We start from the raw sequence: 16,144 nt of genomic DNA, 5'->3' as shown, positions 1-16,144 counted from the left end.
AGTTTAATCAAGTTTATATATTTTTGTCAGTTATTTTTTTTTCTGACATTAGGAATAATCCCACAGGACCTACTGAAATCAGTAGAAGTGGTTTTGTCACCAAAACTACCTACAAAATAGAAAATAATTTAATTTTTTTTCTTTATATGTTAAAGTGTAATTCAAAACTGTTTTGTTCTCAATTGAAATAAATGATCAAATATTGAACATATTTAATAACATAAAATAGGGTTCAAATTGGAAAAGATGTAATTTCAAGGAAAATTTTGAACAGTTGAATTTTCTATTTAGAATTGGAATTTCAGACAATATTTTCACTATGAACAGTGAATAGGTTTTTCACAAGTGTGGAATTATGACAAAGTATGAATTTTAAATGAAAAATCTCTTCTGAAAATTGACTTGAATGTAGAATGTATTGACTTTAATATGTATTTGCCTTACAGAAACCTTGGGTGATTGTTTTAGCCATTTTGATGTTTTTCCCAGCCATTCTCTTGTTAAATATTATTTGAAATGGATTGTTTTTCACAAACACTGATAATTTTCTGCCATCAAAGGGTTTTGGTGTAGCAGGTCCATCTGCCTCTTTCTTCCTTGTTAATCTGACTATTTCAGGTTTGCATCAGTTCAGTATTTCTCCTCAATCACACCCAAGCACAGTTGTCAGGTTACTGTTTTCATGCTGCTCCCACCTTTGTTCCCCCTTAATCTCAACTCCCAGGCACTGAGCTCAGGCAGCAGCAGACCCTGCTGAGCATAAACGTGTGCTTCATTTGCCTCAAGGGCTTCCATAAAAATTCCCCGTGGTTCTGATCAGTATGAAATGGAAAATGTGTGTACAGAAGATTAGAGAGCCAAACCAGGCATGTTTCCTACCATGACCTGCTCAGACTTGATGTATGAATTCCTCCTGTGTGGCTGTGCTTCAGTGTCTCCTGCTGTGAGCGAGTCAGGACCTGATTCAGCAAGTAACATCACTGGTTTGCAGAGTGAGAGTTGGGACAAGCAGCCACAGTAATCTGGGATGTTTAAATGTTCTTGTGTCTTCTGCCAACAAGCGTTCAACTCCCAATTTATCAGGAAGTGAGTTAATTTTCAATTTACTAGTCAACAGCTGATGGTAGATTGTCATGGCCTCTCCCATTCCTCTTCCCTCTGTGAATTTCATTGTGCATCTTCTGTCACAAGTTTTTCTGATGAGCTGAGAGAGTATCATACTAAAAGTTCTCTTTCCAGTTTCTGTCTAAATTCAGTTATTTAATTTAAAAAAAAAATCTTAATACCTTCTATTTTCTTAGCAGATTTTAAAAAATAGTATCTCTTTGTCTTGGGTGGAAGGCCATCATTTATTGCAGTTTTCCGTCTGGAAGGTTATTTTGCTTTCATTTCTGTGGTTGCATCTGGCAGCACATGGAAATCCAATGTAATTTTCATATGGAGAAATCTGACAACCCCTGCTGTTTCAGCACCAGGCTCCAGCTCAGCTCCAGATCTCTCCTTTGGTCAGCCTGGAGTACCTGTGACACGGAGCTTCACCTGTGTCACCCGTGTCACCTGCAGAACCCATGACACCTGCTGGGCACCAGCAGGGCCCTGCCTGGAGGCAGTGCTGGGCAGGGTAGGACTGGGGGCTGTGGGACCTGGACCAGGGGAGGGATATGAGCTGGAAACATCATCACAGCAGAAGCACAGGAAAGGAAAAGGAGAATGAGCACAGGTGTCTTTAAATGGCTTCATTAGATTATATGGCAAGAAAGCTTTTCCTGCTACTCTTCGCCAATTCTGGAATAAATGTAGTCACTTTTTTTTCCAGAGCTGTTAGTCTGGCATCCTCCAGGAGGTCAAATTTACTTTAAGCTGCTACAGTACTTTTCCAGTGTGACCTACGTCACGCCTTTTCCAAGGTGACCAGTGAACCAGAGTGCCCCTAGCAGTGTACAAAAACATGTCACGTATCTAAAATCCTAAGTTTTGGCAGTACTAAGGAAACAAGGGCTTCATTACAGGAAGAGAGGTGATTCCACAGTTCTTTGGATTCAGCTACTGGGAGTCTTTTGGTGTATTTCACTTGTATTTTATGTGAATTCAGCATTGCCACACCACCTTGCTACTGCACACCCGCTTGAGGGGAAAACTCCATATGAGCAGGAAATTGAAGCCAACCTGCCTCATGTCATTGTTCTTTCAGCACAGGAATGACAAATATCAAGCCAGAGCACAAGAGAATTGCTTTAAACAGAAATTGCCCTATAATGTCTAAGCAGGCTGGTTGTTCTGGGTATTTCTACAAACAGGATTTGGGATTTATGTCCCTATGATGCCAATTCAAGGAGTAGCCTGCTGTTGTGCCAATGTGACTACCAAAACAGGAGGTATCTGTAGCAGCGGTGTACATGTGGAAATGCACATTGTCTGCAGATTCCTGTTTTCATTTAGAAAAGTTGAAAGGCCGTGTGCTAAAGCCACTGTGGAGATGCCACACGGATGTGTAGGTGTGCTCCAGGATTTGTTCTCCAAAACACATCGCTCCAGACAGTTGCAATGTGCTTCCAGTAAGTGCCATTGCATAGACAGCTGGGTTAGGGTTACTGCCTTAATACCTGATCTTGGGTTTTAAATAATGAGTTCTTGTTTTGAAAACGCTTGCAAGTACGTGTCAACTGACCACCTTTTAGGAAATACCTATAGCCATTTCAAAAGTAGTTTTAAACTTTTTATTTCTTTTACTTTCAGGTGCACAGAGTAAGATCTGCACTTCATTGACAGCTAGAATGACTTTTCTTGACCCAGAACCAGATACAAAGAACAAAACTTGCCCAGGATTTGTTTTGTCCTAAATGAACTTATGGCACACTTCAGGGTAGAATGAGCAAAAAGGGAAACATTTTGCACAATGCAAAAGTTTCCCCTCTGAGGGTGAGTCTGTTTTGATTTCATCAGGTTCTGACGCTTCAAAAATCATTCATTTACTGCTTGAGAAGCTCAGAGAAGCAGGAGTTTTATCTCCACTTGAGAAATCCCTCAGATGCTTGCCTAACACAGAAGACAACATGGATGTTAAAAATGTTAAATCCCAGGCAACTTTTTCCTGCCTAAGGGATTTGTCAGAGGATGGTGATGACCTGCTTCATTTTAATGGTGTGGTTGATGTCACTGCGGGAGGAGCAGAGGAATACTGCAGCAGACAGGTGCCTTCCCACCCCACAGATGTGACCACTTGTCACACAGGCAACTGTTGCTTTAGCACACAAGACTCTGGATCTCTTCAGTCTCTGGCAGATGTCCAGGCATGTCAAACGACTGGGCTGGGCAGATCTCTAACCACGAATTCCCTGCTCAGTGAGCAGGCAGACACTTCCATGGGCAATCACACCAATTTTGGAAAAGGTGACTCTGAAAATTCTGCCGCTGTTCTGGAGATCTATGCAGAGAAAGTAATAAGTGTAAGTGATGACTTTTCTGATGATGACCTGGAGTACTTTGAATGTTCAGATGTGCTTACAGTGCATGAAAATGAAATCTGGAAAAAGAAATTACAATTTTTATTGGAAAGTGATGATGAAGATGATCTAAAACTGAGTAAGGATTGTGATGGGTGTGCTTACTTCCTCAGTGAAATGCCTTGTGTGTGCCGAGTGTCAGATAACACTACGCCTGTGGATACCCCCATTGGCTTCTGTGAGCATCAGTCAAAAGTCAAAGGAGCAAACGTAAGGAGAGACCCCTCTATGTACAGCCAGTCAGCTCTGCAGACAGAGATGACTCTCACTGTTGGACACCACCGAGATGAAAGTACCATTTTGAAAGACAAAGAGAAGAATCAAGTGCCTGTTGCTTCTGCAGCCACTGGAAATGAACATCCCAGAAATGAAGAAGAGACTAATGGAAGTAGCCATCTGGCTGCAGACTCCTCAAGGGATGAGCCAAAGCCCACGGACACTGTCCCTGCCCAGGTAGATTTCTCTGCCAATGGTATAGGTGCTGCTTGCACAGATCAGGCTTTGGGGACAATGACAGAAACCAGCCCTGATGGGGACGTGCTGGGGGAAAGCTCACTGCTGCTGGAGGAGGGGAGAAGGAATGTGCCAGAGGGAAGTGCACGGCATGCTGTCTGTACCTTAACAGAAAGTCTGAGGAGAAACCTTTTCAAGCTGTTAAATCCTGTAGAACTTTGCAGGTATGTAAGTACTATAGGGCAGTCTTTGCAGGCTGCAGCAGAGGGTAGGGAATCTAGAGCTCAGTCTCCCAGTCTGGAAGGCGTCCATTCAACACAGATTCCTGAGGAGACACAAAGCATGCAAATGCAGGCTGGTCTGTATCCAACAGAAGAGGCAGATAAAGACAGTCACTGGGAAAGGAAAAGGACTCGGGGCCTGTCTGAGCAAAACCAGATGCTAGATGAGAACATCTCCTTTGGGGTAAGTAACATGTTTATCATTTAACTCAAAGAGCTGCTCTGCTGATCTCAATGTAGTTTATTCCTGCTTGTCACAAAAGAATGAAAAATCAAAACTACTTTGAAAGATACTATTCATGTATTTCTGAATGACAGCTACGGCTGGGAGGGAAATCTGGGTTTAGAAAAGGCCCAAGTAAAGCCTAAGCTGTTCTAATTATAGAGTGAGCCTGATAATGGTAAGAGGCACTAATGGGCCTCTGGACAGCTGGATAGGGAAATCTGATATGGACGCTATTGCACAGGTCTTAGCAAAGAAATGCTTCTTTCAACCCAGAAAGTTTCTCAAATGCCTGTTGTGAGCAGAGAATGCTTTGATTGACTTTATTTTTAATCTATATTCAAAAAACAAAATTGTCTTCCACTTAATGGTGCCAGAAACCTAAACCAAATCAACAGTGGTTTGCTCTGGTTTTATAACAATGACAGGAATTCAGTGCAGAGAGTTAATGTCACAGAAGTGAATAGAGCTCTCTGATTTTTAAAAATAAAACAATAAAAGGGTTGGATATTCCAAGTTGAAATGTAAAACCAATTAAAAGATCAAACCTTCATGGTACTCTCCCTGTACTTGCATATTTTATAATGTTCATAGAAAATCAGCTGAAGAAATCACTACAGTTGTAGAGACTGATATGATGCTCCTAAGTGGGAGAATTGAATCCTAATTTTTATTTCATATAGTAAAGACTCAAGATATATAAATAATAAATCATGAATAGTCTTATTGTCGCCAATTTTTTTTATTTGAAGGTGTGTAGCTAATTGAACAGAAAAAAACCCATTTGTCACAACAAAAGTTTTTTTCCAGCTGCACATGCTTCTCTTCATCTGATTATCTGGGCAAAAACATCTCCCAGTTCTGGGTACAATGTCACCATAGAGTGACTTCAATCTCACCACTGGGGTGTCTTCAGCAGTCATAAAATCACGGAATTCTTCTTCCTGAAAAATGCTCATAGATTTCTCTGGTTTTATGGTACATAAAATTCCAATCCCATTTGAGGAGCACATGATGTCCTTATGATGGGGAATACCCCTCACTGGAATTAACCTCCTCAGAGTTTCCTGACAGCGTGTATGGCCGTGGCTTGCCAGAGGCCTTGTTCGCTTTTTTTTGTCCCAAGTGCAGTGCAATAATTGAAATGCCAGAAGCCTCTTAGCCAAGAGCAGCTGTCAGGTACCTGGAATAAAATTCAGAGCAGTCAATTAGACTCTTGATGTGCATAGTCAGTATGTCTGCACTTCCATGGCCAGAACTTTACATTGGACAAAAAAATGAGTGTTGGTGTGCACAAAAGGGTAAGAGCTGGGCAAAGACCAAACCCCTCTTTTTAAACATGTGTGTATGACGCTGAAATTCCGTTGTAGGTTCAAAATTATGTGGTCTTGAAAATGAGCCAAGCAAAAGCATCCTGCCTGAATACTACTCCTTTTTTTGAGCACATGAAAAATGTTGACAGTTTCTCACAGCTCACATACAGTAAGCCAGAAACTCCTCAGAATTCCGCCTTTGTAATCTAAGAGAGGCAAGAAAGAATCTATTGCTACACAGGTTTCTGTAAAAGTGCCCTGGAGTGTCTGCTGGAGCCCAGTGAGACAGCTCTGCAGGAGCAAGGGGAGGGGCTGGCAGCAAACCCCACCGCTGACTGCTTTGGAAAGGTTGTACTTTCCTTATCCATGTGGGAATCAGGTCTGCTGAGGGTAGCAGAGCAGCCACGGGATCACAGAACTAATGACCCAAGGATTTACACTTCCCTTTGGCACCAAGTGTTCAAACTGGAACAACCTTTGTGGTGTGTCTTGTGCAGCACCTGCTGTGCTGGGTGACTTCTTCCATTAGATAGTTAAGGTGGGAGGCTCCTCACTCCACGACCTCATGGCCTAGCCCCAGGTGAAATTCTTTATTTACCTGGTGCTTCAAAGCAGCTTCATTGATGGTAGCTCCAAGAGGAATGGTGCCAGCTATGACATTACACAGTGTACAGAGAGCCAGGAGGCTTTGATGGGTGTCACTGGGGAGCTGGTCTCTGTTAGCAGTCAGCCAGAACCCTGTCCCTGTCAGTGGTCAGTGTTCAGCCCCCTGTCCCTGGTCAGAGTTCAGCACCCTGTCCCTGTCAGTGGTCAGCACCTTGGCACAAGGTGCTGCTGTCACTCCGGGGTAACAGAGCTGTCATTCTGGTTTTGTTCATGTCAGAACAGCCTGTTCACATAGAATATGAGAGATCCTTGGTTTGACCTTCCCAAGACAAATTTATGTCACTTTCAGACCATTTTAAATTTCGTTATCCAAAAAGGAGAGCGGTCTGGGCCTGAGCCGTGCCAGAGGGGCTGTAGGTCTGTGTCAGATAAGCAGGGAAGTTCTGGTTAGACTGGAACTGCAGCTCAGCTGAGACCCAGAGGCAGTGATGTACTTTTTATCTGTATTCTAGGGATGGTTTGTTACACTCTGTGGAAACAGAGGGATATAAATGTTACACGGGGACTTTACTTGCAGAGGAGAATTACCTTGCAAAACTATTTCTGTTTAAAAAACAGTGAGAAACTGGGAGGTAAAATTGATCAGCTTCATTGCAAATCCATCTCTAAGGAGCAACACTTTCAGACTCAGACCCAGGAGGTTGATTTCAATCCATCATGTTAATAGTTACAAGTCAGAAACTCTACTGTTGATAAAAGTTTTTTTTAAAAAGTTTAAAAAATTTCAAGCCTTCAGGCCTTTGTAAAGCTGTAGTTCTGATTTTTAATTACATTGCTCTATTTTCCTTCTTTGAAGAGTCAAGGTGCTAATCTTAAAAGTGTTACCCAGAATTGTGAGAAGCTCTGCATGGAGCCTAGAACAGAAAAGGAAGACATCTTCAGGGCTTGTGAGAGTGCAGGAACCAGCAAGCTCTCTGCTGAAAACATGCTGCAAGTAAAGAATGCAGATTTACAGACCTCTTCTCTTCACTATGCTCTTTGTGAAAAGAGAGAAGCCTGTCACCAACAGATCTTCTCTGGACAAGAAATTATTAGTAATGGCAAAAAGTCAAAAAATTACATTTCCCCTTCTCCTCTGTGGGATATGGATTCTGCTCCTGACAGACAGGAATGCTTGTGTGCTGTTCTTTCTTCTGCAAAGCTGTGTGATGAGCCAGGGGAGGGAGAGCAAAGGTCTGGGCTTGACATACATGACAGCAGTAACCCAGATATTCTCTGCAGCCGATCAGCCGATGAGGCTGTGTCTGAAGCTAATCCCAAATCAGTCCTGGAATGTGGAGAGTGCAGAGGAGATGGTGATGTATCTGCAGTGCATGACAAGCCGTGGAAACTTCTTCATGAAGAAGATGACTCAGACTATCAAATCCCATTTGAAAACAGAGTCATCCCAAGTTTAGGCACGAGGCTGACAGATACCAAAGTCCCAGAACTGAACTTCGTGTGGGAGACCTGTTCCGGTAGTCCTTTGACAATGGATTTGACAGAAGAGCAGGAACCCATCACAGAACCAGCTCATAACCCCAGAACTGAGAGAGCTGACTGCAATGTTTCTGATATCCTCCTGCAGAGAGCTGCAGCACATGAGAGTGCATCCATAGGAAACACTTGTCTTGCACAGGTGGTAGGAACAGATGGTGTCTGTCTAGATTCTGGCACTGGGAATGAGAGGGAAACACCATCAATTTATGTTTCAGCAGACAATGCCCTCTTAAGTCACCAAGAATGCTTGGAGCCAAATCCAATGGCCATGGACAGGAGTAGATCCACTGTGACTTGGGAAGGGAAGCTTGCTGTTAATAATGCTGCCCAAACATGTGAAGCAGATTCTCTTCAAAGGTTACAGAATGCTCAGAGTGGTAATTTTGCATGTCCCAAAGCAAACCCAGATGACATATCAGATAAGTCACGTGGGACAGTTGGACGTTTACTTCATAATGAATACAACATAGCCATGATAAATGAGTCTGTACCTGGAGAAGGCTGTCATTTTAAGGACTGTTTTCCAGTGAGAGAAGAACTGGCTTATTTCCCTGAAGAGGAAGCCCTTTTCCACAGTGAAAATACCAGTCAGTTTACACATGCAGAGCAATCTTCTGTTAATACCACACATAAAAGTTATGAAGTGAATTTACAAGAAAAAGGAAATCAGTCAGGCTTGAATGCACCAAATGACACTGACAGCTACCATCTTTCAAAAAATAATGGCTGTCCCGATTTTCAAATTGTTTCTAATGCACAGAAATACACTTACATAATGCAATCGCCTACTTTAATTCAGATTCATGAAACCATAACACATAAGAATCTACCCCAAAATACAGACCAACTGACAGACATAGCAAAACAAGAAGGTGCAGTCCCTCCCCCTTCTGGGGGGCCATTTTTAAGACATTTTTATCTAGAAGTGCCCAGCTGTGAACCATATAAACCAGGAGGAGAACAGAGAGAGATTTGCATACCTGAGGAACACAGGGCTGAAACTTCCTGTGACTCAGGAGTTAGTCAGGCTTCAGAGAGTCAGACTTTCCCTTGTAATAAAGCAGAACAACATTCATTTTTTGTTGACAGAACCTTCAAGTCTGATGAAGAGTTAAAAATAGATTCTTCAAAAAATCCCAGCTTTGCTGCTGGAAGTATAGCATTAGCAATTGCCCCACTGCCCAGGGAAGCTCAAGGTGAGCACCACAGCACAGTTGATGGGAAAGATGGAGGTTCTGGGGGTCAGCTACATTCCCAACAACTGCTTAGAAACAAAACACTTCCCTTCCTCACACCTGTAAGCCACTCACAGGGCCTTTCCAGTGAATCTGCAGTGGCATGTCCTGGCACAAGAAGTGAGGGAAAAACTGGATCCATACAAACTGGAGTCAAAGTAAACAAAAATTTAGCTACATTGGAAAATTCCTGCAAGTCATGGCAGGATCTGTTCCAGAGGGTCCCTGGAGAAACCAAAGGGAAAGCAGCCTTGTGTGTGGCAAATGAACGTGAGATTCCAGGAGCTATTGAATATAACCCAGATGAAGCTGAAGCAGAGGCTCCTTCGCAAACTTTGACTGGCTCCCCGGCTCTGAAACAAATTATGAATATTAGCACAGATCAGTCTTGTCCTGACTTGATCTCTTCTAGCAAGATAACCAAGGCTGAGAATTCAGTTAAGTCTGCTGAGTATGATGAAAAGGAGGAAGTCAGGACAGCAGAGAGTGGAGTAAGTGGTTTTGTTAATTTGCCACTAGTTGGTTCAGGGAGCAGCCAGTGTTCTCAGGAGCAGCCATCCCACAGAACTCCGTCATTCTCTTTGGCATGGACCACACTTGATCCATTCCCAGTCAACACAGAAAGTCAGAGAAAGCAGGAAGGGTCGAAATCCTGCCAGACACCACTGGCTGCTGCAGAGCCTGAGCCCATCACACCTAAAGAGGACACAACAAAGAGCGGCCATGTAGCTGCTGGAGCTAAGAAGAAATTACCACCAGCAACTCTGTCCAAAAAACCCAGGCTGGAGGAAAGGGGAAGTGTCAGCAAGGATCCCAACTGCATTAAAAAGCCTGGGAAGAGCGAAGGAGGTGTGATTCATAAAGAGGATAGAAAAGAGCAAAGGAAACTCATTTTGAAAAAGGATAGCAAAGGTAAGAGAAAACGGATTTTCTTTTCTGTCCTTTTCCATCATTCTGGCTACAGTACAAAATTCAGATTATTGAAAGGCACTGCAAGCCTCTTTCAGACTGACTCAGTCAGCTAAAGGTGTCCTGCCCTCATGGAGCTTTATTTCCAGGTTTGTGCAGGTGGTAATGAGCGCTGTGCCCATGCCACAGAGATGAACCCTTTACCCAGCTGGCAAGTATATTCAGTTTGTGAGCTTTGTAACCTGTTTGAAACAGTCACTGCCTCATTGGCCTCTTGGAGTAACTTTGGATGAACAGCATAATGGTACCACATAGCTGCACACCACTCAGCAGCTGCAAGCCCTGTACTTACTCTGTTCCCAAAGGGCTGTGTTTCCAGTTATGCTCCTGCACTGCACCTCCCCTGCAATTGTCCCCTCTTGGTTACCAAAGGATTTATTACTAGCAAAGTGATATTGTTAACAGAAGGGTACCACTGATAAACAATGTTTTGAGGTCCCATGTGCTGACTTCTGACTGGTTCTGCATTGCTTTGCCCTGCTGCAAAAATGATGTGGATGAAATGAGAAATATTAAACTGATATAGGAAACATATAATTGCAAGGAGATCCGAGTTGGTGTCAGAGTCTCTAGAAGGTTGCTAACACTGTGGCAGGATTGTGACAGCTGGACCAATGAGGGATTTGTTGTTTCTATGGGTAGTTTGCAAGGACCAAGGTCTTATTTTTACCTTTTGACATTGTGAGCATTTCATGTTCACATCATAGAATGATTTAATAGATCAGAACAAGACTGAACAGTGACTAAAGGTAAGCTGCACATTTGTGGAGCTTTTCACACACTAATTACTGTGTGGTCTTATGAGACTTCTACTTCTCTAATCACATTTAAAAACCCCCAGACCTTCCTCTGTTCAAAGATATGTCCTTTGCCAGGGAGCCAAATGTGTGGGAGGAGAGACACATTCCTTCAAGCAAAGCAAGCAAACTGCAGTGACTGTGCAATGCCTGGCCTGTTTCCATTATTTGAGGCTATGCGTGAAAAATGTTTTAAACATTCAGGCTGCATCAGATAACACTGAATTTTCTTCACATGTTTCTGCTCTGCCTCAGTCTTGACTGAAGTATGCCTGTGCTCTAGAGCATTGTTGTAGCTCTAGAGCATTTGGTTGCTGTGGAATATACTCAGTGTTCTTTTGCATTATTTCAGCTGCAGGAGGGAAGATTGTGGCTAGGGCAGGAACCTGGAGCCATTAGTTCTATTTCTAGAGCTGACACGTCCTGTCTGTGTCACCTTAGCCCTGATACAGCAAGGTTCACGTGGCCCAGGATTCAGGGACTGCCAGTCCAATGGGGAGACCTGGACTGGATGGGGCTGGAACTGGGAATTGGGAAAACCATAGCAGTGTGCCTGACCCTTTGAGTTGGGTGTTTCTGGAGTATTACTGTGAGAATGGGGTCCCCAGGGGACATGTGCCATGCTACCTCATTCAGCGTGCAACAGCTTGGACTTAACACAGGAGGAAACAAAACATCTTGCATTTTACATCTCTTACCTCAAGCGGGGATTGTGTCACTTGAGGTGGGCTGTGTTGTGACCCCAAAACCTTTCTCTAAGTATAAGTTGATTCCCTTTCTTCCCAAGTGCCCTCCAGCCCCCTGCTCACACCATGACCATGTGCAAAGACACTGGAGTGTTCTGTGAGGCAGTGAAAAGTCCTAGCAGAAATCCAGGCTGGCAGGAACTTCTGGGACTTTCTCCCAAGCTGTGGTCAGCTAAAAAATTTTACTAGCTATTTGTATTGAGACACAAATAGTCATAATTACTTACCAGAGATTTCAGTATTCATGTTCTTTACAAGAAATGTTAAAATGCCAGAACAATATAATTGCCTTCAAATCCTAAACTGTTCTTCTTCTGTTGCAAGCTCCCAGGCTGCTGAAGAAGATACAGGCAGAGTTATTCCCTGACTGCTCTGGAAGTATTAAGCTGTGCTGTCAGTTTGGTGACATTCATAGTGACTCCACCATTACGTGGACTAAAGATTCCAAGATACTGGCTCAGCTGCAGAGAAGGTAAGGGAATGTTTCTGAAGGACTGGGAGTTTCAGATGATAGGAGGCAGATCTCACAATGCATTGATATTGGTCACAGTTTGCGTTCCATCACCTCTCAGCCTGTTCACACCCAGTGTCATCCAGATTTCAAAAAAATACCAAAATAAGTTTGAACCTCATTTAACCTAGAGAAGAGTGGAAAGATAAGCTTTTCCATTTTAATGAATGAGTTATCTTCCTTGTAGCAGTAATGACATTCTGATCTAAAAAAATGTTTAGAATGTTTCAAAAATACAAAGTTAACATTACCCAAAGGAAAATAAAAAGAAAATATATTTCCATCAGAATGCACAGTTCTAAGAAGATGAAAAATTTTGTAGGAAGTATTCTTTTTAGATGTTCTTTTAAGTGGAGAGAAAAAGTTGTATGAATTTGTTAAACTTTGCATTCTGATTCTTCTTGTTTTAGCTCTTCTGATTTTGATTGTTGTATTGCAATATCCATTGTAGTATTATACATATCATTATTATCTGCTAAATAATTGTGCTGTGTTGAAACAAACAGTGCAGAGAAATCAAATTTATCAGTTTTTCTAGTGATATCAAATGAAATATGTGATAGCACAAAATGCTCTGTTCCAGTGCCCAGGATGACTCTCCCATCTCGCTGGCAATAGCTGAAGCCAGTTACCAAGACCAGGGAATGTATTACTGCTGCTTGAATAATGTGTTTGGAAAGGTGACAGCTGAGTTTCATCTGACTGCTGCAGGTAAGCCTTAGTTTACAGTTTTGATTCATAGTAATGACAATGACAGTTTCCATTCAGAGTTTTTTACTACAAAATTAATTTTTTTTGTTTCCTCCTAGTGTTGGAACGTCTCTCAAATTTTCAGAGTTATGAAGGTAAATATGAAGTGAAGTAGCATTGCATGGCATCATACAGAGACACAGACACATGCAGGGCACTGGCAGCTCTGTGGCACAAACACATGGCTCCTGCAGGTCACCTGCTGTGTAACTGTACTCCAGGAGAAAGGCAGGCATGAAGCTTTGGAATGCTTTCCCTGTGTGTAAACTGGTGTTCAGTGACATCTGGCATGTGTCCTATGCTGCAGCTAAAGATAGTGCCTTGCCAGTGGGGTTGTCATTCCTGAACAGCCTGCAGAGATCCAGGCCTTCAGATGGCATGGTGACTTTTCTTTCTTTTCCTTGAAGAATTAAAATTAAACATTTATTTCCTGGTGCAAATAAAGACAGGAATTTTCATGTAGCAGCACTGTATAACTTTTAATCAGAGAATTTTAGGTGGAATTAAGGAGTGTTCTAATTCTGGCCTTATCTGTCTAATGTTTCCTCTGTGCTTTGAAGAGAGGCAATAGTGTACAGAGGCTAAACCAGAGGTAACTGCAAGTGGCAGCTGGAAGGACTTCCTTGTTGTGTAGTTCTGTTCTCCTGTTTATCTTCTTTACTGATGATGGTCTTTGAAATGTTATGATTAGAGACTCTTGAAGTGCAGTTAGAATTTTTTAGTTTCTCTCAGTACTAAACATTTTTTCCCCTTATGAGTTTTTTTTGCATTTGGATTCCAATTTGAAGGGGTGAAATCCAGAATCTTCCTCAATTTAATCTGTAACAGACTTGTTTGGTACACTCTGTCTTGTCTCCACATGATCCTGAGCCACCACCTTTCTCCATGCTGGCTTTAGATCGTATAGGCAAGCAGCTGCCTCTCAGGAGCTGCTTGGGGTCCCAGCCCTCAGTAACACAAGTTGTGCTTCCACTGAGCATTTTTCCTCCTTTCTGGAGAGATGCATCTGCTCTCCCATGCTTGTGCCCTCCTGTGCCTGCAGGGATTCCTGTTATGTTTTAGGTGTGGAAGAAATCGAATTCATGCAGCTGATGTTCAGAGAAGATCCCCTCAGCTCCAGCTACTTTGGTGGGACACTGCATGGAGCAATAATGACAGAGGGGCTGCACTTTGGAGAGGGCATGCACCGCAGAGCATTCCGCAGCCGCGTGCTGCAGGGCCTGGCGCCCGCCTTCGCCGCCGGACACCCCTGCGTGCTCAAGGTGCACAGCGCCCTCACCTACGGCACCAAGAGCCGGGACGAGCTGCTGCAGAAGAACTACAGTCTGGCACTGCAGGTGAGCTGCCCCTGGCCTTTGTGAGCCAGAGTGGTGGGCAAGAGCTGTCCTCATCTTCAAACAGATGATCTCTTGAATGTCTTGAGCAATATTCCCATAGGCATGTCTGTTGTAACACAGGAATGCTATGTCCAAAATACTGCAAGAGAGTATGCAAAGTTATATGCAGCTGAAGCTGAACCCTTGGAAGGCTTTGGAGAAGTGCCAGAGTGAGTATAAATACATATTTTATATACATATATGCATATATATACACTGTCCTGTACAGTGGCAGCCCACTGCTAGGACTAGAAAGGAAAGAGGAAACCTGGGACCAGTGTTACAGCTCATCCAGCTTGGTTTAGAGTTGGTTGCTGTTCATTCACTCTCCAAGATCACTGGCCAATTTTGTCTGTTTCTTACCCCCTTTACAAAAGAATTCTCAGGATTTTATTAGTTCCTATCCCTTGATTTCAGAATCATTCCGATTTTTCTTATTCATCGCCCTGCTAATAACATCCCCTATGCCACAGTGGAGGAGGAGCTGGTTGGGGAGTTTGTGAAATACTCTGTCAAGGATGGCAAGGAAGTGAATTTCCTGAGAAGAGACTCAGAGGCTGGCCAGAAGTGTTGCACCTTTCAGCACTGGGTGTATGAGAAGACCAATGGGAACTTGCTTGTCACTGACTTGCAAGGTGAGTTGTCTGAGTAGAGGCAATTTTTATCTGGCTTATATTCTTGCAAGAGGACAGTTTGGAAAAGAAAACCAAATCTTACACTTTTAATGGAAGAGTTGTTATTTCACTTAGTGAATCAGGACACTCAGTATGAGCCAAATCCAGCTTTTTGTTTCAACACCCAGGGATTAATGAAATGGCTGCTGAGTGAAGGACTTCAGGTGTTAATGACACCCTAGTCCTCCCCTTTTTCTTGTATTTAAATACTCAGCAGTAGAATGCTCCACATTTGGGTCCTGGCTAGTTTTGAAGAAATACATTCTTTCAAAAAGAAGACTAGTGAAGAAAAACCCTCGCATTTGCTAAGTGCTACCTCAGCTCCCATGAGTGTGACTCTTCTTCAGTCCTGCAGTGTATTTGGGGCAGGGGAAGACAGGCCCTTCTTGAAGAAAAACAGAAAAAGCTGGAATCTTAGGAAACATCCAATATTCTTTTACAAGTGAAAGCAGGAAAAATAGCAACAAGGCATCTAAACAAGATCCCTGAAGTAATTTTAAGGGAGGAGAAAGAACAAAATCCTAGCACAGGAAACAAGCTGTGCTGTTGATCACCCTGACAGCTGTAAAATAGTGGCATGAGCCTGACTTCTAGAAACTGCTGGTGATGCAGGGAACATCCTCTTAGCTGGGGTGCTTTAAAATGCTTTAAAAAATATGTGACAAATAATTAAAATGAAAAAGATGACTCAGTAAATAACATTTAATGCCTCCATATGTGAAGATTGTCCTAGAAATTCCAGTGTAAGCTAAGCTCTGTTTCCTTGCTGCCTTGCAGGTGTAGGGATGAAGTTAACGGATGTTGGCATAGCAACCCTGGCCAAAGGGTGAGTGAATGGCATTCTCAGCAGCATGTTGTACTTTACTCATCTGTCTCTTCACAGTTAAATGTGGATGGCAGAGGTGCACTGGAAATTCATTCTTGCTTTAACTTTACAAGAAAGCAGTCCTTTATCTAAGTATTTTTAACTTTTTCATGTTCATATTTCTGGAAGCCTGCCTGTAAATGAAACACATTTGTTTTGTTCTGAAAGAATGGGGCTACCCTGTAGATTGAGCTTTGTTTTTCCTTCATGCCTCCCTTGAAACGGGCTTGTCCAAAGGGCATTTCACAAGTGATATAAAGGGTTGTGGTGACAGCAGGTGAGGCTCCTGGTGGTCTATCAGCT

At 42.8% G+C, this 16,144-nt stretch overlaps 1 protein-coding gene across 2 annotated transcripts; it reads left to right on the top strand.

Annotated features, from left to right (window-relative positions):
* Positions 1–3,031: 3,031 nt before the first annotated feature.
* On the top strand, positions 3,032–15,887 carry ALPK2 (alpha kinase 2). 2 transcript variants are annotated; one of them, XM_062513579.1, is made up of 9 exons: positions 3,032–4,421; positions 7,236–10,065; positions 11,990–12,137; positions 12,760–12,887; positions 12,986–13,021; positions 13,989–14,263; positions 14,384–14,472; positions 14,776–14,937; positions 15,754–15,887. In XM_062513579.1, exons 1-8 carry the CDS (start codon positions 3,054–3,056, stop codon positions 14,897–14,899), a joined length of 4,998 nt encoding a protein of 1,665 aa, XP_062369563.1. In that variant the 5' UTR covers positions 3,032–3,053; the 3' UTR covers positions 14,900–14,937; positions 15,754–15,887. The 2 variants fall into 2 exon arrangements, with proteins under 2 accessions (XP_062369563.1, XP_062369562.1); XM_062513578.1 differs by having other exon boundaries at positions 14,720–14,937.
* Positions 15,888–16,144: the final 257 nt, after the last annotated feature.

Source organism: Cinclus cinclus, chromosome Z, assembly GCF_963662255.1.
Source record: "Cinclus cinclus chromosome Z, bCinCin1.1, whole genome shotgun sequence".
Lineage (NCBI taxonomy): Eukaryota > Metazoa > Chordata > Aves > Passeriformes > Cinclidae > Cinclus > Cinclus cinclus.
The sequence above is the reverse complement of the archived record's forward strand: the minus strand, read 5'-3'. Positions and strand labels throughout refer to the sequence as shown.